Here is a 25,938-nt window from a genome sequence, read left to right as displayed (position 1 = left end):
TCGTGCACGCGGCGCGCGCACACCTAATGTGGAATGGACGTGAACAAGCACTCGAAGAAGAACCTTGATTCATGCTGACAGCAGATCCATCTTGTGCACTGAATGAGGGTGGGGTCGAGTGGAAAAAACTATGATATGATCATGCAATGATGTATCATAATACATACATACATACAAAGGGGCCAAATTGCAACCTTAATTCTGACATTTCCTAACATGAGTGCTTGACATTACAACTTTAAAAGAATGTTGTTAATGTTGTTGTCTGTGTTATTTTATAAAAAACTGTAGTTTTTCTTTACAAAATGCAGATGCCTATGAGAAAGACTAATATAAAGAATTAGAATAAATCCCCAGACGTACAAAGCTTGAAAACAGAGAGGGGAAATTAATTTGAACTCACTTTTCATTTACTGTCTCATCCTTACACAACGTAAGATGGAGAAGGGCCGGCAATAGGTTACTTTTTCAGTTAATTTTATTATTAAACGTGATATGAATGCAAAATCCATAGTATAACAAATTTGTAATTTTCTTTATCCTCAATTTATATTATCATGTAAAAGAATTTAAATAGTTGCATACACTCAATTAACTGATGAGATTTTTTTCATGACTCACGCTGGTCAATATTGTTGCATGACAAAGCCAGCATGCCTACTGCCCACAACAACCCAAGTGAACAATAACGCATAGAAATAGAGTAACAGCATATGTCAGACAACAGAGAAATAGCAACATTATCAGCAATGTTGTTATAGCCATGTTGGTCACGTGATATTAGAGAGACAAGGAGGGTGAGGTAATATCTTTTATTGGAGCTCTTCTTCGGGTCAGCTCTGTGTAGCTGGAAAGCTTGTCTCCTTAACCAACAGAAGTTGCTCCAATAAAAGATATTACCTCATCCACCTTGTGTCTCTATTTTCAGCAATATCACATCACTGAGACACCAAGAAAAAAAATACTATAATGTCTCAAGTAATGGTGATGGTGTAATGTAAGGCAGTGCTTCTCAAAGTCGGGCCGCCGCTTGTGCAGGGAAAGTCCCTGGCGGTCCAGCCCAGTTTGTTTACCTGCTGCGTCAGCAGGTTCGGCCGATCGCGGCTCCCACTGGCCGCGGTTCGCCGCTCCAGGCCAATAGGGGCTGCGGGAAGGGCGGCCAGGACGTCCCTCGGCCTGCGCCGCTTCCCGCAGCCCCCATTGGCCTGGAGCGGCGAACCGCGGCCAGTAGGAGCCGCGATCGGCCGAACCTGCCGATGCGGCAGGTAAACAAACCGGCCCAGACCACCAGGGGCTTTCCCTGCACAAGCGGCGGCCTGGCTTTGAGAAGCACTGGTGTAAGGAATGGCAGAGATGGCCCATACCTCTCACTACTTCTTTTGTTGCCTCCCCAATTGAGAAGAAAATCATTCAGGTGAGATGGAGAAAGAGTCTAATAGTTTCCTCACTTCAAGACTGCTCCTATTAGGGCAAGGAGGTTCCCAGAACCTGATCCTTCCCCATGCCTGCTCCTTGAGTTTTACACATGTGGTCTTTAATGATATCTCCATTAACAGTTTAAGACTAACAAATGAAATATTTTACCGGCAAACAATATTGGGATTGGCATTCCTTGACAGAAGTAGTTCCACGGTCTTCAAAATCTGCTCCTCTGAAGCACGTGCAGTACATGCAGCCATCAATACAGTATACTGATCTGAATTGAAAATTACAATTGGAAGATTGTGATGTCAACAAATAATGTACTCCGTGTAACAATCTGAAGCAGAGGGTTTTTAACATTATTACATCTTTACAATAGTTAAGACAGATTCTCAAGTTTGATAAAATCAAGTATTTGATCTTTGGAAATGATTGAAAGATTTGGGAATATTCAGCTCAGTGAAGGTAAATGAAGCCATTAAGACAGATGAAATCACCCAGGAAGAGGAAGGAGAAGCCACTGAGGAAGACAATGAGAGAGTAATTGAAGAGTAGGAAAAATCCAAGACCAAGCTTAAAAAATAATCAGGCATATTAAGTGGTCTTATTTTCAAAGAACTGAACACTTTTAGGACATATAGGTGAATTTAAGGATAAGGAAAGTAACAATTGTCTTCTACAGAACAGTGGTTCTCAACCACAGGTATGTGTATTCCTGAGGGTATCTTCCAGGGGTTACATCAACTCATCTAGATACTTGCCTAGTTTTACAACAGGCTACATAAAAAGCACTAGTGAAGTCAGTACAAAACAAAAATTTCATACAGACAAAATGAGAAAGTAAGCCTTTTTTCAGTAATATGTGCTGTGACATTTTTGTATTTTTATGTCTGATTTTGTAAGTAAGTAGTTTTTAAGTGAGGTGAAACTTGAGGGGGTACGCAAGAGAAATCTGACTCCTGAAAAGGGAGTCTGAAAAGGTTGAGAACCACTGCTATAGAAAGTATAGAATTTTGAAACAAAGAATGCATTTTGAAACAAAGTAACTACACAAAATGAAGTTTCCCACAAGTCATTTTTCAACTTCCATGAGCAGAAAGATAACACAGTTGATTAATATATTGATTTTAGTAATGCATGTGATACACTGGCTGACAAAATCTTATCCAAAACGCATATAAATTGTATACCAACACTGATACATTGACTGAAAGATGGCAGAAGGACTTAAACAAAGGGCAATGATAAACCAATCAATTTGGGGGATGGTGGTATTTACAGGTGTATTGGACAGATTAGTTTTGGGTATTTATTTAACATTCAAAAGCTAAAAACTGAATTTTATTAACATGCTGATTCTAAATTTAGTTAATATATCTGGGGAAAATATTCTGAAATACAAATATTCAAAAGGAAGGAGAAACCTGAAGAGCAATACTGCTGAAAGAGAGCTTGGAGTGATGGTCAGTATAAAATTAGGTAAGTGTCAGTGCAATGTGACTGCAAAAAAGGCCAAAGCACTTTTGTGTCTCAAACACAGCTATCATGTCAGATCAAAGAATAGATCAGTTTTAGGTGCCACTACGCATGGAATACTACGTTTAGTTCTAGGTACCTCATTACCTGAAAGATAGAATAACTGAAAGATTTCAGAAGATTGCAAAATGATTATTAGGGGTAGGGGCAAGGGACTGACTTGTGAAGAATATAAGTAGGGCCCTACCAAATTCATGGCCATGAAAAATGTATCATGGACCATGAAATCTGGTCTTTTATGTGCTTTTACCCTATATTATACAGATTTCATGGGAGAGACCACATTTCTCAAATTGGGGGTCCTGACCCAAAAGGGAGTTGATGGGGGAATCACAAGGTTATTTTAGGGGGGCTGGAGAGTGGTGGCTGTTGACTCAGGGCCCAGCTCTGCAGCAACACAGAAGTAACAGTGGCAATACCATACTATGCCATCCTTACTTCTGTGCAGCTGCTGGCGGCAGCTCTGCCTTCAGAGCTGGACTCCTGGCCAGCTACCACCGCTCTCCAGCTGCCTAGCTGTGAAGGCAGCGCCGCCGCCAGCAGCAGCGCAGAAGTAAGGGTAGCAGTACCACAATCCCCCTACAATAACCTTGCAATCCCCCCACAACTCCTTTTTGGGTCAGGACCTCTACAATTACAACACTGTGAAATTTCAGATTTAAATAGCTGAAATCATGACATTTATTATTTTTAAAATCTTATGACCGTGAAATTGACCAAAATGGACCGTGAATTTGGTAGGGCCCTAAATATAAGAAAGCATCTCAACTTACTAAAGACAAACCGTGATGGGGAAGATGTGGGTTTGACTCCTTTAGCATAATGCCAGAAATAATTTTCAGAGTTCTGCATTTTTCATGTAAAAAACTTATAAAAACAAAAGTGAGAGCTTTCTACAAGCTCAAAAAGATTTATATTCAGTTCAGCATTGGATGGTTACCTTTGCAACCACTAGGGCTACAATCTATATGATAAGATTCCAAGAAAGTCACTCTTTGTGTCAATCGCCTAAAATATCTGCTGAGTCAGCATGAAGTGATGGATGATTGAGAGCTATTTTTGTTCAAAGTATCACCACATTCTACCATCACTGGGTTTCACAGTCTGTTACCATTCAATTTTTAAGTTCTCAGCCATTTTGACTTTACAAATTACACTTGTGCAGTGTACAGCTACAGTAATGCAAGTATCTATGTCATGTCAAGTGTCCTAGGCCACTGTAAGATCAGAGATAATGAAACCAATCACCACCCTTACTCTACAGCTAATTTGCATGCAGCAATTTCATTGGTTCTATGAGCAAGACTGCACAGATGTTGGATTACTTGGGCCCAACTGCCACCCATACAAATCTACCACTACAACCTCCCCCCTACACACACACAAATCAACACAACGGCCCACACACAATAATCCCAAACTTTGACGCCTAAAATGTCTGCTGAGTCAGTATTTAGCAATGGAAACATCTACAAGCATGGCTAAGAGCTCTTTTTGTTTAGAATATCACCAGGTTCAATCATCATGTCATTTTTGGCTTTTGTATACAAAAGACGTTAGTATTAAGTAAAAATTTAGGGTCTGAAGAATCTGAATGTGCCAGACAGGCAAGTACAGCTGGTTGACATTTTTTTCAATCACAAAGATTTTGGTGTCTCCTCCCCGTAGCCTTTTGGCCAAAATGAAAATTTTTATTTTGGGGCAAAATGTTTCCTTTTTGATTAAGAGTTTCAAAATTGTGTCCTTTTGGTGAGAAAAAGACTTTTGCCAGTAAGAGAGCAAAGGAGAGAGCCCAAAAAGTGAAACCGTTTTTCCTCAGTGAAATGAGATTTCATCAAAAAACAAAGTTCATGATGGTTTCAAAGAGAATGAAAGTTATTTTTCCACGTTTTTTGCAAAGCTACTTATTTTTTTACCAACACTATAGGCCATATAACATATCATGTAGATCTCGTTTTGACACTGCTGATCTAAAACAAGTAGTTTGTCTAGGCAACAAATAAAAGTATTAAAGGAGAAGAAAACATTATTGCACCTTACAAATAATTATCGACTTAATACCAAGGAAAGAGAAACTATTTAGAGCAGTACAAAATAGCATAACCAGAAATATAGGAACTGCTATACTGGATCAGACTAGTAGTCCATCTAAGTCCAATACCCTGTCCCTAATGGTGGCCACTGGCAGATATTTCAGAAGATATAAAAACTCTAAAGTGGAGAACTATGGAATAATCTTGCAACAGAAGACGTTTCTTCCTAACCCCCATTAGTTAGCGGCTAGATGATGCCCTAAAGCAGTGGTCTCCAAACTTTTTTGATCGCGCACCCCTATCAGTAAAGAAATTTTGAGCATGCACCCCAATATATGTATATTTATTTATGTATAAATTACATACATGTATTACTGTACTAATATATTATGTACATTATAAAACATACAAAAAATAGAAATTAAAAAAGGACAAGATAAAATAAACAATATTTTTAAAATAATTTTTTATTGTATTTTATTTATTAACGGTACAAAAAACCTTTTTGCTCTCACAAAAAAATTATTAATAATAATATTTTAGTGAGAGCAATGTGATTGAATATGCTTCATTATTTCTGAAAATCTTGGTTTAACACTTTGTGATACAGCGATTCGAAGGTCTGGATTAGGGTTAGGGAGGGGGCTCAGGGTGGGATGCGGGGTCTGGGAGGGAGTTAGGGTGCAGGAGGGCGCTCAGAGTGGGGGTGTGGGACGAGGCTCAGGGCTGGGGCAGGCAGGAGGTGCAGAGCACTTACCTGGGGCAGCTCCTGTTTGGTGCAGAGGGTGTGTAGGTGGCTCTGCACAGCGCGGCACCGCCCCCATAGGAGCTGCCTCCCCCCGCAGGGCCACCCAGAACGCAGGGGCTTTAGGGGCCACGGGACCCTGGGGCCCTGGCCTGCGGCTCTAACGCCCCTTTCGGAATGCGGCCCTGAGTCTTCCGGCCCGTGGAGGAGCAGGGGCAGCCGCACAGCCAGCGGCCAGAGAGAAGTGGCGCTTTCCCCTTCAAAGCCGGCTGGAGAGATGCGGCACTTTGAAGGGGAAATCGCCGCTTCTCTCTGGCCGCTGGCTGTGTGGCTGCCCCTGCTCCTCCACGGGCCGGAGGACTCAGGGCCACATTCCAAAAGGGGCTTTAGAGCTGCAGGCCAGGGCCCTGCAGCCCCTAAAGTCCCTGTGTTCCGGGTGGCCCTGCCTGCCCGGGGTGGGGACAGCTTCCCCGCTCGCTCGTTCCCTCCCTCCTCCGGCCGCCCTTCCCCTCCCTCCGGCGGCACTCCTCCTCCCACACCCCCCAAGGGATCGTCTTGCGCACCCCCTGGGGTGGATGCGCACACCCCACTTTGGAGACCACTGCCCTAAAGTATGAGTAAGTTCCAGCCATGCCCAACCACATCCCTTACACCCAGAGAAATGTGTTAGTTAGTGGTGTAGAGTTAGTGGTGCAGGAGTTAGTGGTGTAGAGACAGTTATGCCACTTGGTGTCATATGGAAATTGCTCCATGTAAATTTAAGTCCTCTTTGCACTACCAGAAGGGCACAGAGAAGCTGGCACAGAGCAAGATCTGGGCAACAGAAAAAAGCTGTTTTAATCAAAACATATACCAAGCTAAGCAGAATTTTTGGTAAAATTCATTAGGATATTGTATTCTATAGTGTAAAAATAAGCTTTTTAAAAAAAAATTCCTGTGGTCAGGATAACACTAGTTTATTTACTGAAATGATGTAACTACATGATTGCTAGAGCAGCTTTTCCAAATTGCACTTTATAATTATTTCCTTTTAAAGCCCGGAGCATATATTACCCTCTTTACAAAAAACAAACACTCACAACCAGCTGTTAGTGCATGTGATTGCCATTATCTGCCCACTAACTCCAATTCAAGTGACATTCTACTGCAGTTCACTGAAATTCATCTGAGTTCAATTACTTAAAAGAGGAAGTTCGGTTTAAAACAAGATAGAAAGCACACAGAGGATATTTTTGAAAACTTTCTTCATCGATATAATAGCTGAAATACATTACTGCCAAGAAAAAAAAATATTTAAGTGTCCAACACGTTGCTGTCTTCTACGATGTAGAAATGTCTTAAGTCTGACTTCCATCAAGGTAAGAAAATGTGCTGTTTTGTAAGATTTCATATTGACTAGTAAACAAAGCCACTTAAAAACATATTAGAGCCCGTTTCTTAGAAAGGACCAGCACTGAGTATACAGTAGTTATCAATTTTTTCTATATACTTGGGAAACTTTTATATATTGATATCTATCTATATATATAGATATATATATATATATATAGATATATATATATATCCAGATTATGTAAACCGTGATCATCTAAATTTCAGATTACTCAAGATTAATTTGTCTCCAAAAGTAATTTAGAAACCTTATATTGCGTACCACTAATTATTCAATTTTTAGATGTTTAGACATTTACCTGCACTGTACAATTTTTATACAATATTTCTATTTAGTCGATAATGGTAATACAGAGTGAGACTTTTTGAGCAGTTTTTCTTTAACTATTGCTCTCCACTGATCCATCTTTTCTGCTCTATTTTTCTTTCCCCATTTCCTCTGCTGCTGCTGCTTCTTTCTAAAAGGCACCGAAGAAAGCACTAACCAACTTTGATAAAGCTTCTGGAAACCTGGCCTACCAATAGTGCAGGTCTGTAATTAAGGCCCTTTGTAGTATGTGGCAGGGCCCAAATTTACACAGCAGAGCTATATTGAAAAACATTGCGATGTTGAAGAGAAACCATCATCTTAAATGTCACACTTCTGTCAAACTATCTGCTTTCACTGCAAGAAATAGCTATAATTACTATAAAAAAGATATTATATCCTCTCTATTTTTTAAATAGATTACTTTGTACACTTGACAGTGCTGTGTGTATAGACAGCTTCCCCTGTATAATCAAGTCAGTATCCCTTCACTTGGGTGGGTCTTCTACATAGCAAGAGAGAAGGGGGAAAAACACATTAAAATACAAAAATGTGATTACGAAACCACAAAAGTTGACAGAGGAACTCACAGACAAATGTAGTATTTGAAATTACTGTATATTGAGCTCTCTCTTTGAAACTGACAAGATGTATAAAAACTGTTCCCCTTTCATGGAGTTAAAATTTGACAACCTTAATTTTACTGGAATAATTTCCTGCATTTTTAGAAAAGTGAAAACAATGAATGCACATTTATTTACATTGTACAGATGATCACTACTCCTGTGGGACTTGCAAGCAACTGAGAGGAGACATTCTGACCTATGCGGCCAGATGGAAAGTGGGAGAAATGAATTGATGTAAATTGTAGGAACATTATCTTTAGAAGGGAGAGGAGAGCATTTCTACTAGAAGTTAAACTATAGAGCTCTTTGGGGAGGAGACCCTGTCTTCAAAATATTTGTAAAGCATTTAACACAACAGGGGCCCAATCCTAATAGGTGGCTCTGGATATTGCCATAATATACATATTTAATAAATGAATTAAATTATTTAATTACACAACAGTGTCCTGTAATTTAGGCAAAATATTTTTCCCCGCCCCTCCATTTCTTACAGGGTATAAGCAAAAAGGCAGTAACTGAGGTCAGCACAATTCTAGCAATATAATTTAACTTGTGTTTACTGTAGAATTAGTTGAGGGGAGCACAATACATTAAGATTTGTTTAAACAAAATTAAACACAAAATTTTGTGAGTGATGGTGTGGTAAGCTATTTTAAAATTTTTCTACAATCTTGATTACAGTCTCCAGATTATGATGCCAAGTTTAGGACCTAATCTACTTGACTGTGACCCTTTCTTTTTTCCTGAATATTTAAGAGATGACATAAATAGGATAAAGTGTACTAGTCAGAAACAACTGTAACTTCTAATTTGATTCACAAGTATCTTACCCTTATCAAAGCTTGCATTAGCACCTCTGTCCAGTAGGATACGAACTAATTCCACATTAGCAACACTAGCAGCATACATCAGGGGAGTCCATCCAAACTGAAAACTAGATTCTACGTTCACACCTGTCAAAAGGTTAAAAAATTTACAAAGGTAAATATGTATTTTATAACTTGAACTCCAATACACACAGTAAATGTAAATATTTAACTGTTTTCTCTAATGTGTTTATATCTATTCCTAGGGACAGAAAATGCTTTGTTCCATACTTTTATTTTCTTTGATCAATTAAAAGACTCCCTCTCTGCTTGGAACGCTGGAAACAAATTCCACAACTGAATATCAAGATGCCTGATTCTTAACCCAACAAAACCAAACCACCATAACATTTCAAACATGATCCCAGAGACAAAAAGATTTTAGAAAGGCTAGCAACACACAACTGCAGCAAAGTTATTCATTATTATAGCTGTGCCCAGATTTATCTTCTCTATTTAAATAATGCTGTGATTCCCACTGATAAAAAAAAAAAAAAAAAAAAAAAAGACGACGACTTTTGGTTTTGCTTCATGAATTGGACTTGGTGTGGGAGATGACCAAACTGGAAGTAGGCTGTGTCTAGCAACAGTGAGAGGAGCAAGTAATTCCACCCTAGTTGGTTGCTGGGGTTTTCGTGATTTAGAATTCCCCTACACCAGCCCCCTCTGACCTCTGTCTGCTTTTGCTTTAGCATAAGCTACCTTAGCGTTTAGTACTACCTTATTAAATGTCTCTAGAAGAAAAAACAAGACTTAACCACAACACCCAGATGTAGTTCTAGACCAGTGGTTCCCAAACTGGGGTTCGTGGGGGGTTCACGAAATGTTACAGGGGGTTCTTGGGGAAAAAATTCCCTAATGGCGGACAGAGCTGTCCAAAGGGACCCCGGGCAGCATGGGGCCAGCAGCCCGGAGCCTTGGGGACTTCCAAGAACTGAGCAGATCAAAGCAAGCATATCTATCACACTGAGGAGATTTAAACTTCAAGACCCCTTATACGAAATAGAAACTGAGGTGAATATTTTTTTCTGTTTTTTAAATTAAATAGGCTGCTAGCATTGTTTTTAAATTATTACGAAGAACAAGTTTAAGCTTTGTTGAAACGTGCATTGTTTGCCTGGACTGCTCAAGATCTGAATGCTTGTGTAGGAGGAACTCTGAGTTGGGTTCTTGAATACCTTCATGCTGTTTCACATCTGATACTCCTTGATGAAACATAGGAGCCAGGGGCACCAGTGGGGGGGGGCAACGAGGGTCACGTGCCGCCCCCGTGTTGGCACACCCCTCCCCCCACGGGTCCCTCCCCTTTTTTTTCCAGCGGCCCCCATGGGCCCCCTCACTTTTCAGGCAGTGCCTCCCAGGCCCTGGGGTGCACCGGGGCTTTGCCCCTGTATCCCTTTTTTCTACTGGAGCCTCCGATAGGAGTCATGTCTTATAACAGGCTTAATCAAAAGTGATACAAGCAGGGCCGGCTCTGGCTTTTTTGCCGGGGGGGGGGCGGCCGGAGCCCCTGGGGGAGGGCGGCGAGCCCCGGCGGCGGCTCCGGTCTCCCCCCCAGCGGCCAGAGCGCCCGGGGCAGGGCGGCGAGAGGGTGGCAAGCCCCGGCTGGGGCTCGGCTCGGCTCTCCCCCCTGCGGCCAGAGCGCCGCGCCGCCCCCCTCCAGGTGCCGCCCCAAGCACCAGCTTGGGTGCTTGGTGCCTGGAGCCGGCCCTGGATACAAGCTACAAAAGTGAGATCTTGGAAGAGTGTTGCCATTTTCCTAATGTAATAAAAATACTTAATAAATATTTTTAAAAAATAAATATATAATAATTAATAAATAGTGTGTAATAAGCATGTCATAAAAACAAAGTTTATATTTCCAAGATCACTGCTTTTATAATTTATGCTGAGGTAAGGGAGAAAATCCCTGGAAATGTTCATTTTTAGGAGGAGGTTCACAAGACTTGACATTTTAGTGAAAGGGGTTCACGGGTTGTTAAAGTTTGGGAACCATTGTTCTAGACTAATCATTTCCCATGCACAAGAGAAAAATATTACCCAACTGTAATTCTGCTTCTCTAAAACCATCATTTATGCAAGTTTCTGACTGTTCAGTCTTTGCTTCTTAGCATAAGACTTGTGTTACTTCTCTATTTAAGATTTTGACCCTGGAGGGGAGCTGGGCAAAGCACAAGTCAGGCCCTGTATCTGGCTACTACAGATCACATCCTGACAAACTGAAATGCTACCTTCTTAACATTCCAGTCAGGTCTTGCAACTGTCCAGGAGAAGCTCTCAAGACATACGTAATATAAGATGATCAACAAAAGATTTAAAAGTGCCTCAGAAAAATATTTTAAAAATCAGATGCAAGAGAAGAATTCCTCAAAAAGTAATTTTCAAACCCCAAGAAGAATTAGGAAGGGAGTGGAAATGCTCAAACCCCAGTGCTGAAACTTGTATTGTAGGGTGGCGTAAGAAGGAAGGGACACAGCTGGTCAGTCTTCCCTCACCGCCATCTCAAAAAGCAGAATTAAATTACCTAATTAGAGAAGTGTTAAGAAATAATACCAGGGACTATCAACCTCTTCACGTTTGTAGCCTCTGAATCAACAGTAGTGCCTGGCTTTTTTAAGTGAGGGAGGCATTACCAGTTCAGTGCCTGGCCAAGGAAGGCCATGTCCTCTTGTGTAGGGGTCTTTCCCTTTCTGGAAATGGTGAAAGGTGGCACAGAAACAAGGGACTGCACTGGGGCACAAGACAGATCTGTCAGGGGTGCAGAAACTTATACTACTTTGAATGAGTCACCTCATGGTACACCTTACTGTACAGCCACTGCAAGGAAGCTTTGATTTGCCATTAAGGTAGCTAGAGACTGGAGAGAGAAGAGAAAAACTCCTAACAGACATCTTGGGACAAAGCTACTAGTATCTAATAGCTGCACGAGGAACAGACCATTTCCAGATTGGGGTGGGGACTCCCAGAAAAAGAAACAAAAAACTGGACAATTGCTGTATGGAATTACACAAGTCAAAGAAAGTGAAGCCAGTTCGGAAGCCTACAACAGTCACAGGAACCCATTAGGAAAAGTAAGGAAATATGGCTGGGATTGAGATCTAATGTGAATGCTGAATTAGACCTAGATTATGAAGAGCCAAGATGCTCGAAGTATACTATTAGAAGGATAACAACAGTGAATCTTGTAATCTTGACGGCAAATTGTTTCATACTCCTACCAGAGACAGAAAGGAAAGAGGATGAGAGGTACATGGTGGCACCAGGAATGAAAAATGAGGATTGGTTTCAAGATACTGTACACTATTAACAAAAAGCATGTTTAGATCTTGGCAGCACTTTTAACTCAGAAGGTATGTCTACACAGCAGCTGGGAGATGTAATTCTCAGTGCAAGTAGACATACACATGCTAGTTCTGCTTGAGTTAGTGCCTAAAAATAACAAGTGTGCCGTGATAGCATCAGTGGCAGCTTGGGCAAGCCATTCGAGTATGTATCCAGGGATAGTCAGCTATATTGGTTCCAAATAATTTGGTAAGGTAAAGTCTACATTTTCCTGGTGGAAAATGCCGAAGTCCCTCATCCCTCTGCAGTGACTTAAGTCCCTTTAGACTCAACTCTTGGTTTTACTGGGAACTACAGCATGCCACAATCTTCAGCCAAATGCTGTCTCTGCTGAGTAGTGCAGGTCTGACCATGTTGCTGCTTTATATATTAAAATAGCTTGGTCACATGGTTTGTCTGTCCTATATACTGCTATCACTATGATAAGAAGGGTATTTAACAGCCGATGATGATGATGATGATATTTGTTTTACAGCATTCAATACTGTGCAAGGTACCTTACAAAGAATCAAACTAATCCTTCGCAAAAGGTTTTACAAGCTATATAAACAATAATGGTGGGGGGGGGGAGAAGAATAAAGACTGGCATGCAAGAAGCAGAGGGAGAAAGGATTAGGGCACATCATATGGAGCCTGTGACTTCTGCAATATTTTCTCCTTTTAATATTCATTTTTAGACCCATATCCTTCTCTTTTCTCTAGTCCTCTCACACACCGCAGCCCTGATTTAATATAGCTATTAAATGCTTAGGTATAATTAACCCCTACTCATTAGCAAACTTTTATCATGTTATCCTCCACAAAGTTACTTACAAGTCAATCTTTTAACCATACAAAACAGCTGAGAGACTTAGAACTACTGACTCCTAAAGAAGGAAAGGTGGGCCCTCCATAGCACCTCACAGCTGCTCCTGCTGCTGTGTGCCTCCTGAAGGACAACTTTAATGGCCACTCCCTAGAACAGGGGTGGCCAACCCGAGCCTGAGAAGGAGCCAAAATTTACCAATGTACATTGCCAAAGAGCCACCGTAATATGTCAGCAGCCCCCTCCCATCAGCTCTCCCACCCCACTCCCAGCGACTCCCACCCACCGGCAGCCCCGCCAATCAGCACCTCCCCCTCCCTCCTTGCACCTCCCGATCAGCTGTTTCGTGGTGTGCAGGAGGCTCTGGGGGGAGGGAGGAGGGCATGGCAGGCTCAGGGGAGGGCGCAGGAAGGGGTGGAGTGAGGGCAGGGCCTGTGGCAGAGCCAGGGGTTGAGCAGTGAGCCGCCCCCCCCACCCACCCCCCCAGCACACTGGAAAGTTGGCACCTGTAGCTCCAGCCCCGGAATTGGTGCCTATACAAGGAGCCACATATTAACTTCTGAAGAGCCGCATGTGGCTCCGGAGCCACAGGTTGGCCACCCCTGCCCTAGAAAATGTTGTAGGCTTTAATCCACATGGTCTCAATAGCCCCTCTCCCTAGACTGCTATGTACTCCAGGGATCCTTCTTAGGGAAAACAATGACATCCCACTTTTCATGCTTTATGTACAAAATTTGTCATCCATCTTGCAACTCAGGTACAAAACAAAACCTTTCCTTTGCCCTTTTAATGCAATTGTTTTTAGTGCTTGTTATGTCCAGGTTGTGCCAGAGGTTTTTCTTTAACTAGCTGGATTCTAGCAATATAAAGATAAAGATCTGTGATTCACCTCCAGAGGCAACACTTGGCATAAAAGTACCTTCCTTATCTCTGTTAACAGTAGAGTATACGGCTCCTCTAGTAGCATTTTGTCCAAATATTCTGTTAACTTATGTTACTATCAACAGGAAAGCTACTTTTGTAGACATAAAATGAGATCTGAAGTTCAAATGGTGAATGAGATAATGCTTGAAGAACTAAGGTCAAGTTCCACGTACGGACTCCTATCTTCAACAGATTCAAGTTACTTGACACCTATGAAAATCAAAAGGATGTACAGACAGATTTGTTTGGCCTATTCCTAAAATAAACTTTAGCACACAATCTGTTCATATTCAGACTCAGTTAATTTGTCCTGTAAGAATTCAAAGATGCAAGTCATTGGTGGATTTATATGACTTATTTGTCTGGGAGAGCAACAGTCCTCAAACAATCATATCCCTGCATACTCTGTCAATGTGCAGTGTGGCTCTTAGATATAACCAGATGTTAATTACTATTTCTGAACATAATTTCTCTCTCAGCAGCAATGCAGAAACACCAAGATCTAGCCCAAGTCTAACAAGAATTTTTGGACTCAGTAGGTCTTCACTGTTGAAGTACAGAAGAGAGTATTAAAAACTTCATTAACTCTGAGAATTTAGCCTTATTGGCCACTGCAGAGGTGGCAGAGCAATCATTTTTTTCCATCTTTGTGGATGTGAGAGAAAATGGGGCAAGAAGGCAAATAGGAATTATAAAGACCACTCAAGTCTGTAGTTTAAGTCTCATGAAAAGAAACTGATTTGAAATAAATTGTGATGATAAAAGCCTAATTTTGAAGTTCTCAAAAGATGCTACCATCGTCTTTAAGACCTTTTTTCTTCTTTGCAATACCCAAGGAATCAAGTATAGCCCCAAGAACTGTTCTGAGGATAGAAGACACAGAGCTAATTCTATCTAATACCCCAAGTTGGGTGTTTCCACTTTATTTACACACTTTTTTATTCACCGTATTTACATACATTTCTAAGGCAACTTTCTCTGTAGCATCTATGCAGTCAACTGCATCAAAATGAAAAAATGCACTTTACATAAAAGATAAAGATCTATTAGATTGCATAAAAGATCTGTTCGCTTATCTACTCACTTCCCCTGCCAACACAAAACTTTACCCTACGCTATGACAATGTGATAGCCACAGAGTTCCCTTCACCCCTGTGTTACAGCAACACCTCCAAAAACCTTTGGGTGGATTCTCGATCACGTTGCCAAATTTACTTCTGAGGCAAAATTAACATTTAGATTATATGTAATTTCTCCTGGGCTGCTCTAGTTTGTGACACGGACTGCAGTGGCCCAGAATTTGGCTCAAAGCTGTCATTCCCCCACTTCCCTCCTCAGGCTGCATCTTGCGAATATGCCTCTAACAAGTTCTACTGAGCAAATCTGGTTGGATCAACAAAGTTACCTCTTTGACCCCAGAACCAACTCCTCACCAAATTGAGTTACTGTTCCTATACTATAGCTCTTCAAAGAAACTGATGAACAAATTTAACATTGTCCAGACTACTTCCTCACCTCCCATTGAACCCATTCTCAGAAACAGCCATACCATTTTTGCTAAAAAATTCAAAAAAGAATTCAGCCTGTGGCAGACAGCAACATCAAAAATTTCAGACTGAATGGTTAAAGTTTGCCAAAGTTATAAGCCACTAAAAACAGAGGCTTATAATGTAAATCATTAGGCAACCCTAACTATATAGGCACCACTCACAATCAGCTCCACCTATCAACAAAGAAAGCTTTGACACAAAGTATGAGGTCACAAACATTTCATTCAAAGTGATGTTAATTTGCTTCAGCCTTTTAAACAACCAATTTTGCCATAATAGTGTTTTACTTAAAATGAATGCCATACTGTGGTCAAGAAATTGGCAGTTTTTATTTTCAAAAGAGTAAGATACATCACCCAGTTTAATATCTGAAAAAAACCTTGAGTTTGCCAACAAGCTACAATTTTCCAGAAATTATACTAATTTTCTCAGAACAGATACTCCTTGCTACTATACTCCAGTTTTCTGTTGAAACACAATTTTCTGAAGATCACAACGAGGCAGGTTAATTTATCTGTGTAGCTCATGACTGACCACTCTAACTGCCCTGGATACTGCAATAAAGGATGCAATGTCCAAATACTGGGTTAATGGAAATGTTTTCTAAGTGAGGAAGCCATTTTAAAATCAAACTAGTATTTTTAAGCAAAATTTGTAAGAGTGAAAAACATCACACAAGTTGATTAAAGATTTAGACCTCTTAGAATCAGACAATCTAGCAATCTGAAACTACTGTTGCCAGGACAGCCCAAGAAGCAGACCACAGGCAGGGCCGGCTCTGGGTTTTTTGCCACCCCAAGGAAAAAGAAAAAAAAGGTGTCTGGAATGCTGCCCCTGAAATTGTGCCGCCCCAAGCACGTGCTAGGTTTGCTGGTGCCTAGAGCCAGCCCTGACCACAGGCACAATCATGCTGGTGAATGAGTGTGTGTGCAATTTCCAACCAGGATAGGTATAAAAAAACTGAAAAGTAAGAACCACTGAATTCCCACCCTCAATTTAACCCTGCCCCCCTTGCAAATTTACAATATATTGTTTGCAAACCTAGTATTCTCTTTTTAAAAAATATTAAGAGAACAAAATGTAAGGAGGTAGAGGATACTATACAGCATGCTTAGTATATTCCATCTGAAAGAAAACCTTACCAATGAATCAAGAACCCTGAACATCGGAGCTATGGTACACAATGTTATTCCTGGCAAACTAATGACTTTGTGGCAATGCTGGATGGTGACCCACTCATAAGGAGATAGTGATTCTGTAATTACATTTTGAATAAATATAGAGTCTATACTGTTTTACAAATGTTTGATTACACATACACAGGCTTAGCAATACTCCTTTGAAATGAGAAATTTAGAAGGTCTTCAAATTAACTTAAATTTACTGAATTTGGGAAAATGTAAGTTTACAATCCACTTTTCTCACCTGAATTTAAAAGTTCTTCAATCATGGACACATCCCCAGAACTCAAAGCTTTCTTTAATGTTTCATCCTTGTCTTCTAACTGTAATGTTTTACTAAATTGCTAAATAGGCAAGAAAATAAAATCAGAGCCAGGTTACTTCATAATAAACATTTTTTCTACTCAATTTTCAACATGCTGTTGAAGGCACCGTGGGGAAGGAAGTAGAAGAAAAATCATTGTTTTCTTTCCTTTATCTTGGTCTGAATAATTGCCAGGATTTGTTTAAGTTCTACTATAATTTACTGATAAGGACAACGCAAGAGAAAGTTACAGCACAGAAAGGAAAATAATTTACATACAGTTCTACAGTGAAACATGTGTGCCTGTAAAAATGGCACTTTTTTACTCAGTAGATCTACTCTCCTAGGACATTCCACCAAACTGGCGTACATTATTTAAAAATGAGATTTTTACGAACCAACACAGCTTGTGGAGAGGTAGATTTATTTTCTTGCTTGCACAACAGAATTGATAGTTCCTATAGCAAGGCTATCCATTCTCAAAAGGGACTTTGAGTCCGAGACTGGCAATACCGCCTAGTGACAATACTCCTGACTGTGTCGCCCAGCGGCGGGATTCAGCAGCTACATCACTCAATGGCGAGAGTCAGCAGCCAAGGATAGGGGAACTCCGGCCTTGCCTGCTCCACTGGGTTCCAACCCAGAGTCCAAAGAAACAATTTAGAATCATAGAATCACAGAATATCAGGCTTGGAAGGGACCTCAGGAGGTCATCTACTCCAACCCCCTGCTCAAAGCAGGACCAATTCCCAGCTAAATCATCCCAGACAGGGCTTTGTCAAGCCTGACCTTAAAAACCTCTAAGGAAGGCGATTCCTCCACCCCCCTAGGTAACCCATTCCAGTGCTTCACCACCCTCCTAGTGAAAAGGTTTTTCCTAATATCCAACCTAAACCTCCCCCACTGCAATTTGAGACCGATACTCCTTGTTCTGTCATCTGGTACCACTGAGAACAGTCTAGATCCATCCTCTTTGGAACCCCCTTTCAGGTAGTTGAAAGCAGCTATCAAATCCCCCCTCATTCTTCTCTTCTGGAGACTAAACAATCCCAGTTCCCTCAGCCTCTCCTCATAAGTCATGTGGCTCCAGTCCCCTAATCATTTTTGTTGCCCTCCGCTGGACTCTTTCCAATTTTTCCACATCCTTCTTGTAGTGTGGGGCCCAAAACTGGACACAGTACTCCAGATGAGGCCTCATCAATGTTGAATAGAGGGGAATGATCACGTCCCTCGATCTGCTGGTAATGCCCCTACTTATACAGCCCAAAATGCCATTAGCCTTCTTGCAACAAGGGCACACTGTTGACTCTCATCCAGCTTCTCGTCCATTGTAAACTCTAGGTCCTTTTCTGCAGAACTGCTGCCTAGCCATTCGGTCCCTAGTCTGGAACAGTGAATGGGATTCTTCCGTCCTAAGTGCAGGACTCTGCACTTGTCCTTGTTGAACCTCATCAGGTTTCTTTTGGCCCAATCCTCTAATTTGTCTAGGTCCCTCTGTATCCTATCCCTACCCTCCAGCGTATCTACCACTCCTCCCAGTTTAGTGTCATCTGCAAACTTGCTGAGAGTGCAGTCCACGCCATCCTCCAGATCATTAATGAAGATATTGAACAAAACCGGCCCCAGGACCGACCCTTAGAGCAGTCCACTTGAAATGGGCTGCCAACTAGACATGGAACCATTGATCACTACCCATTGATCCCGACGATCTAGCCAGTTTTCTATCCACCTTATAGTCCATTCATCGACCCCATACTTCTTTAACTTGCTGGCAAGAATACTGTGGGAGACCGTATCAAAAGCTTTGCTAAAGTCAAGGAATAACACATCCACTGCTTTCCCCTCATCCACAGACCCAGTTATCTCCTCATAAAAGGCAATTAGGTTAGTCAGGCATGACTTGCCCTTGGTGAATCCATGCTGACTGTTCCTGATCACTTTCCTCTCCTCTAAGTGCTTCAGAATTGATTTCTTGAGGACCTGCTCCACAATTTTTCCAGGGACTGAGGTGAGGCTGACTGGCCTGTAGTTCCCCGGATCCTCCTTCTTCCCTTTTTTAAAGATGGGCACTACATTAGCCTTTTTCCAGTCGTCTGGGACCTCCCCCGATCGCCATGAGTTTTCAAAAATAATGGCCAATGACTCTGCAATCACATTTACATTGCAAGAGCTAGGAGACAGGCGCCCCATGCCTAGTCCCTGGGCCACTTCCTACCCCGGCTTCAGATCATCTGCTGGTCTGTCTTGAGGTCCCCTTTGGGGTTCTTGTCTGTGGCGGTTCAGCGTCCACAGCCCCTGTGCCTTAAAAGTCTGTGGTGGCTTGACCATAAGGCCTGGTCCCAGCCTTTGGGAACCTCAGTGGCTTCTCTGCAGGAGACTGTAGACCCATCTGCTCTCCTGCTCAGTCAGCCCAAACTGAGTTGAGTGCTGCCTTTTGAGCCCTCCCTACCCAGCATGGGTGAGGGGGGCATGGCTTCCTGTGTCCAGAGCAACCCCTTTACCATTGTCTCAGCAGTGTGAGGCTCGTACACCCTGTCACACCCATGCAAGCCTAGCCTTATGCTGTCAGTTACACTTGCATACACAACAGAATCCAAGGCTAATGTGGTTGCATAGATATAATTAAAGCACTTTTTGACCACAAATCTATTACTGGAAGTGCTGGCAGAATACTGGGGTGGGGTGGAACCATGAATATTTCGTTATTGTTTGTTTCCAGTCACAGTATGTGGTAAGTGTCACCTAAACTCCGCATTTCCCAGTTTTCTAACATTTATTATTCCTTAAAGAAACATAGCCTGACCTGATAATTAGGCTTGGAAGGAGTAGATATTTATTGGTAAATGCTGATTTCACCGTATACACAAACCAACGAAAAATATTTCCAATAATAATAATCAAAATTTTCAAATAGGTAATTCCCAACAACTGAATATTTAAATAGATAAACACAGAAAAAAGAATGCTTAAAAATAAACACTGATCTTATCCGTTGAAATTATGAAAAAGAAATCAAATGCTGCAAAGCCTATGGATAATTCACTCAGTAATACCCGGAATAAGCTCACTAAACAGTGGTAAACTAGAGTGTATCTTTAGAAGGACATCCAATTTTGATTTAAAGACTGCAGAAGATGAAGAATCTAGCGCATCCCTGTTAAACTGTTCAGTGAAAGGTTACCATACTAGTCAAAAGCTTGCATCCAATTTCCAGTTTCAAATTCCAGCCAAAGTCTGTCTGGTAGCCTAAAGAGCCTTCTATTAGAGCTCTTCTCCCCCTTATCAGTATTTATACACTGATCAAGCCACCTTTTAACTTTCACTTCCCGAAACACAATCAATTTAGTTTAAGTCCCTCATGTTTCCACGTCTTAAATCTTTAAACTCTTTTCTGAAACATCTCCAATATTCAACATCCTTACTAGAAGTGCAGACACCAAAACAAGACATAATATTTAAGTAGTGGTCTCACTAGGCATTACTCCTACTCTATATCCTCAATCCCAACATTTGAGTTTGGAAATGTACACTCTTACATTAATAGCACAGAAGTTGATCCAATAAAAGATATTACCTCACCCATCTGATCTCATTAAGAGCATAAGGCACTTTGCAACCACATCTTTAAAGCTACAATATAAAGATTTTTTCTATGAAAATCAGGGTGGACTGATTTAAACTACCAAGTGGAAAGCCTAGATTTCAATCATTGATTTTAATCAAGTTTTCCATTTGTACTGCAGTTATTTTCTAAAGAAAGGCACCTTCTTATTGGTTGATATAACTACTAAAATATGTTGATTTACCAAAAAAAGAGCTTGATATTTTCAGATTCTTATTCATTATACATTTTAGCATGCTAGACAATGTTAAGTGATATATTGCTTATCTACTAGATAATTAACTTTTTGCTCATGATTTGTGTGAAGTTGCATTAGGATGGTAATTATAATTTAATTAAATACACAAAATATCATATACAAATTTGTATTAAACAAAACAAGCCCTTCATTCAATACATAACCTATCACACCATATTTATGAAGCTTGACCTCAAGAGTTGGATTTTTTTCCCCAATTTCTTTCTTTTATAGCAAAGCAGCCTTTAACTCTAAGTTTTTGATAGAGGCTTATGGATTCAATGCATTTATTTTTAATTCAAATGTTTTAAGAGATAAGTTTAGGCCTTATATTTTGTATTCAAATCAGACTTCAATTTAAACAGGTTCATTTTTAAGCAAGAAAAAAATTATAATTTAAAAAAAAAATCAAAAAAAATCAGTTTTTAATTTTTTCAAAAAGCATTGATTTTTATTCACCCTCATGTGAATTAAACATCAGCAATATTTTCAATGGTTCCCCGATGTTGTCACTATTAGTCATCAAATTTTCAGTTGGACTTAGTATCAAAGGTCTTCATAAAGGACTTAATTGCTGAGAAAGTAGTGGCTCTGTGAGCTAGTTCAGGAAAGGTGTTCTGTGCATAAGGAATGGTACAGAAGAAAGCACATAGGCAGCAGTGAAAGAATGTGACAAAGGGGCGTGTCAAATCTGATACTGTTAATAGAGCAAGACGGATGGGTGAGGGACTCAACAAAAAAGCTTCCGAGTTGGTCTGTATGATGAGGCTAAACACACATTTTCAACCCACTAATGTTGAAGCCTCTTTATTACACAGCAACATGAGAAGTGTCCATGTAGCCAGTGATAGTGAAAAAAACTTAAGTGCATGATGTGCATTCACAATATTTAATCAATAGCTCACTCCATCTCTCAGCTATAGTAGTCAGGGCACAAAAAGCAAACCATTAAACTGGTCACCCATATTGCAAAGTCTAAACCAGTGGTTCTCAAACTTGGGCGGCCACTTGTTCAGGAAAAGCCCCTGGCGGGCCGGGCTGGTTTGTTTACCTGCCGCGTTCGCAGGTTCAGCCGATCGCGGTTCCCACTGGCCACGGTCTGCCGCTCCAGGCCAATGGGGGCTGCAGGAAGGGTGGCCCATTAGCCTGGAGCGGCAAACTGTGGCCAGTGGGAGCCACGATCAGCCAAACGCGCGGACGCGGCAGGTAAACAAACCGGCCCGGCCCGCCAGGGACTTTTCCTGAACAAGCGGCCACCCAAGTTTGAGAACCACTGGTCTAAACAACAGAAACTCACATCAGTAGCCCACAGATTAACAATTTTGTTCATTCAAAATATTTACTGAATCCTTAAAATGGTCCCAATTCAGCAAAGCATTTAGGCAGGTGCTTATTTCCATGCCTATTCAAAGTCCTTAAGCAGATGCCCCACTGAAGTTAATGTGACAAAGTCCCTTTTCAGAGTAGATTTGAACTTTAAGTCTGAATCCTGTAAAACACAGGAATCTTAAAAATACCAATTTGCTAGGAGCAGCCAGAAGCCTTCAAGACCCCAGCACTATAATATTCAGTTCAACTGTGGTGAAACTCCAAGGCAAAACTGATTTAATTGAGTGGAATTTTTCTTCCCCATCATTACAAACGCACGTTTGTCAATACAGTGATATGTCCTGGCTGCTCCTAAAATCATTTTGGTACATGAACAATTACACTTTATTTAAATAAAAACAAAATTAGAAATAAGAAGTTAGGAGAAGTTATATTTCTTACGAATACCTAATACTCTAAAACAGAAATAAGATTTTTTTGTTTGATCTTAAAACTTCCCACAGTCACTAATTCAACTGGAAACTTTTGTGTGGATTCAGGATAAGGCTGTGAGATTATTTAACACTTAGCTGTACAGCATGCTGCACTTCCAAAGCCACGTACAAATAATGTACAAACAAGGCAGAAATGCGGGGGGGGGGGGGGGGGGGGGGGGGGGGGGCGAAGAAGGGGAGAAAATCCTCAGCCACATCCCCATTGACAGATGGCCGTGATCCAGAGGGTGGATGACTTATGGGCTTTGCTAGGTCAGCACAGGCCACGCATGGGACGCCGCGGCTGCTCAGGGGTGCTCCCAGCACTGGTACCACGGGAGGAGTCTATAGCGAAGCAAGGCCCGCATCGTACCCAGCGAGCCACGTGTGCAGCAGCGGTGCAGCTCACTAGGTTGCCAGGCGTCCGGTTTTCTACCAGAATGCCCAGTCGAAAAGGGACCCTGGCAGCTCCAGTCAGCAATGCTGACTGGGCTGTTAAAAGTCTGGTCAGCAGTGCAGCGGGCCTAAGACAGGCTCCCTATCTGCCCTGACTCCGCACAGCTCCTGGAAGCGGCCTGCATGTCCCTGTGGCCCCTTGGCGCAGGGGAGCCAGGGACACTCTACATGCTGTCCCCGTCTTGAGCGCCGCCTCCACAGGTTCACTTGGCTGGGAACCACAGTCCATAGGAGCCGCAGGGGCAACGCCTGCAGGCAAGGATGGCATGCAGAGCCCCCTGGCCAACCCTGCACCTAGGGTAGGGGTGGGCAAACTACAGCCGTTTAAGATGGCCTGCAAGCTCCCACTGGGGAGCGGGATCTGGGGCTTGCCCCGCTCCTGTGCTCCAGCCAGGGCGCAGGGTCAGGGGCCGCACCATGTGGCTCCCGGAAGCCACGGCATGGCCCCGCTCTGGTGCTCCAGCTGGGGCGCAGGGTTGGGGGCCACTTCACGTAGCTTCTGGAAGCCACGGCATGGCCCCGCTCCAGCTCCTATGCACTCCAATGGCCCTCTCCAGCGCTCCAATGGGAGCTACAGGGGCGGTGCCTGCGGATGGGGCAGTATGCAGAGCTGCCTAGTCGCGCCTCTGTGTAGGAGCCGGAGAAGGGACATGCCACTGCTTCCGGGAGCCGCTTGAGGTAAGCGCCGCTCGGAGCCTGCACCCCTGAGCCTCTTGCCACGTCCCAACCCCCCTGCCCCATCCCAGAGCACCTCCTGCACCCCAAACCCCTCATCCCCAGCCCCACCCCAGAGCCCGCACCCCCAGTCGGAGTCTGTATCCCTTCCGACACCCCAACCCCTGCTCCAGCCAGAGGCCCCCCCATACCCTGAATTCATTTCTCACCCCACCCTGGAGCCCTCACCCCCTCCCGCACTCCAACCGCAATTTTGTGAGCATTCATGGCCCGCCATACAATTTCAATTCACAGCTGTGGCCCTCGGGCTAAAAAGTTGCCCACCGCGGACTAGGAAACTGCAGGGACACATGGGCCGCTTCCAGGAGCCCCCAGAAGTAAGTGCCACCCCCATCCCTGGCCCTACCCCAGAGCCTGCACCCCCAGTCAGAGACCTCACCCCCCCACACACCTGCCCCAACCCAGTGAAAATGAGTGGGTGGTGGAGATCAAGCGAGGGGGCTGGAGTGAGCAGGGAAGGGGCGGGCGGGTGAAGGGGGTTCAGTTTTCTGCAGTAGGGAAGTTGGCAACCCCAGGCCCAACTGATGAGCGCCGCGCACGCAGGCCAAGCAGGGAAGCGCTCCCGGCCGCCCCGCAACGCAGCCACGCCCCAGCACCCACCGCCCGCTGGGCAGAGCGGCGGGAGCCCGCGGCCGCCCCCACCTGCGGCTCGTCCTGCACGAACCCGATGACCCAGCGGTCCTCGTCGCTGTCGCTGCTCTCGCCTCCCCCGGCCACCGCCAGCGAGCGGGAAACCCCCGGCATGGCCTCTGCTGCCGCCGGCCGCGCGCCCGCACTGCGCACGCGGAGCCCCCACCCCAGCCTCGTTTCCACTCCCCGCCGCTAGAGCGGGAAACCATCTCACGTGGGACGCTGCTGCGGGTCACGTGGCTCTGCGGCGGGGTCCGGGCGGGGTGTGAGAGAGCGTGTTCCCCACCCCTGCCCGGGCGTCGCTCCGCGAGCCACGCCGCAGGGCCGGGCTGGGGGAGGGACCCCGCAGGCGGGGCAGAGGGACCGGGCTGGGGGAGGAAGCCTGCAGGCGAGTCGAAGGGACCCTGCAGGCAGGGCCGTGGGACGCCGCAGGCGGCGCTGGAAGTTGCCTGTTTATGAGTCATTTCAGGGCTTGGGTTTTTAATTTTTCTTAAGGCAGCATAAATCCCTGTCTGGAGCACGAAGGGCCCTACCTGGGCCCCTGAGCAAGGTCCCATTAATTTCAGTAGGAACTGGTGTTTTCTGCTAGTGCCTCTGGGACAGATATGACACCCCCCGGAAACGTGACGGCTGTTACTTACAGAATGGGACTAAGTATACCCCATAGTCCAGTGATTTCTTCTGCTCTCAGAACAAGGGTTGTCCTGGATGGAAAACTTTGAAGTAACACCACAGTAGCATATAAAGGAGTGCTGAGGAGTCACCATTATGATCTCCTTTTACCATCAGTAAATTCACAAATACATCTCCGTTTACAAAATAAATTAGGAACTCAATCCCACATTCCTTTCCCAAGGAAAACCGCTATTTGATGTCAATGTGAGATTTGGCTGGGTAAGGAGTGAAGAATTTGGCCCTAAATCTAGCAGAAGTGTGCATTACCTGTGGGCCAAAGGCCAAATACACCTGGTGAGTCATAAAATGTGGCCCCGCCTGCTACTTAGTTTCTTACTTCATCTACAGCATGAAGATAAGATCAAATGTAATTTTTTATTGCTAGTGAATTCTAAAAGCCAGCAACTGTTATTAATCTGTCAAGATAGGTACAGGTAATAAATATTATAGTTGTGTGCATTACTTTGTTAATGTTAGGAACCTTTAGGAAATGGACAGATAATAAGACAGTAAATATCATAATGCCACTATATAAATCCCTGGATGGTTCCTACCTCGAATACTGTGTGCAGTTCTGGTTGCCCCATCTCAAAAAAAATGTATTAGAATTGGGAAGGATAACAAAAATGATGACGAGGTAAAAATAATCTCTTCCATATTAGGAGAGATTAAAGAAACTAAACTGTTCAGTTTAGAAAAGAGATGTCTAAGGGAGGATATGGTAGAGGTCTACAGAATCACAACTGG

General features: G+C 43.1%; 1 protein-coding gene across 1 annotated transcript in view; it reads right to left on the bottom strand.

The window, feature by feature from the left end:
* ASZ1 (ankyrin repeat, SAM and basic leucine zipper domain containing 1) overlaps window positions 1–24,630 on the bottom strand; it is a 90,252-nt gene extending 65,622 nt beyond the window's left edge. Inside the window, exons 1-4 of the mRNA XM_024197027.2 lie at window positions 24,529–24,630; window positions 16,974–17,073; window positions 8,892–9,014; window positions 1,585–1,696 (exon numbers count right to left, since the gene is read on the bottom strand). Of these exons, the coding sequence (XP_024052795.2) occupies window positions 1,585–1,696; window positions 8,892–9,014; window positions 16,974–17,073; window positions 24,529–24,630 (437 nt within the window). The remainder of the gene's footprint in view (window positions 1–1,584; window positions 1,697–8,891; window positions 9,015–16,973; window positions 17,074–24,528) is intronic.
* Between the last annotated feature and the right edge of the window lie 1,308 nt (window positions 24,631–25,938).

This window comes from Terrapene carolina, unplaced genomic scaffold, assembly GCF_002925995.2.
Source record: "Terrapene carolina triunguis isolate 2854851 unplaced genomic scaffold, T_m_triunguis-2.0 Scaffold68, whole genome shotgun sequence".
NCBI lineage: Eukaryota > Metazoa > Chordata > Testudines > Emydidae > Terrapene > Terrapene triunguis.
The sequence above is the reverse complement of the archived record's forward strand: the minus strand, read 5'-3'. Positions and strand labels throughout refer to the sequence as shown.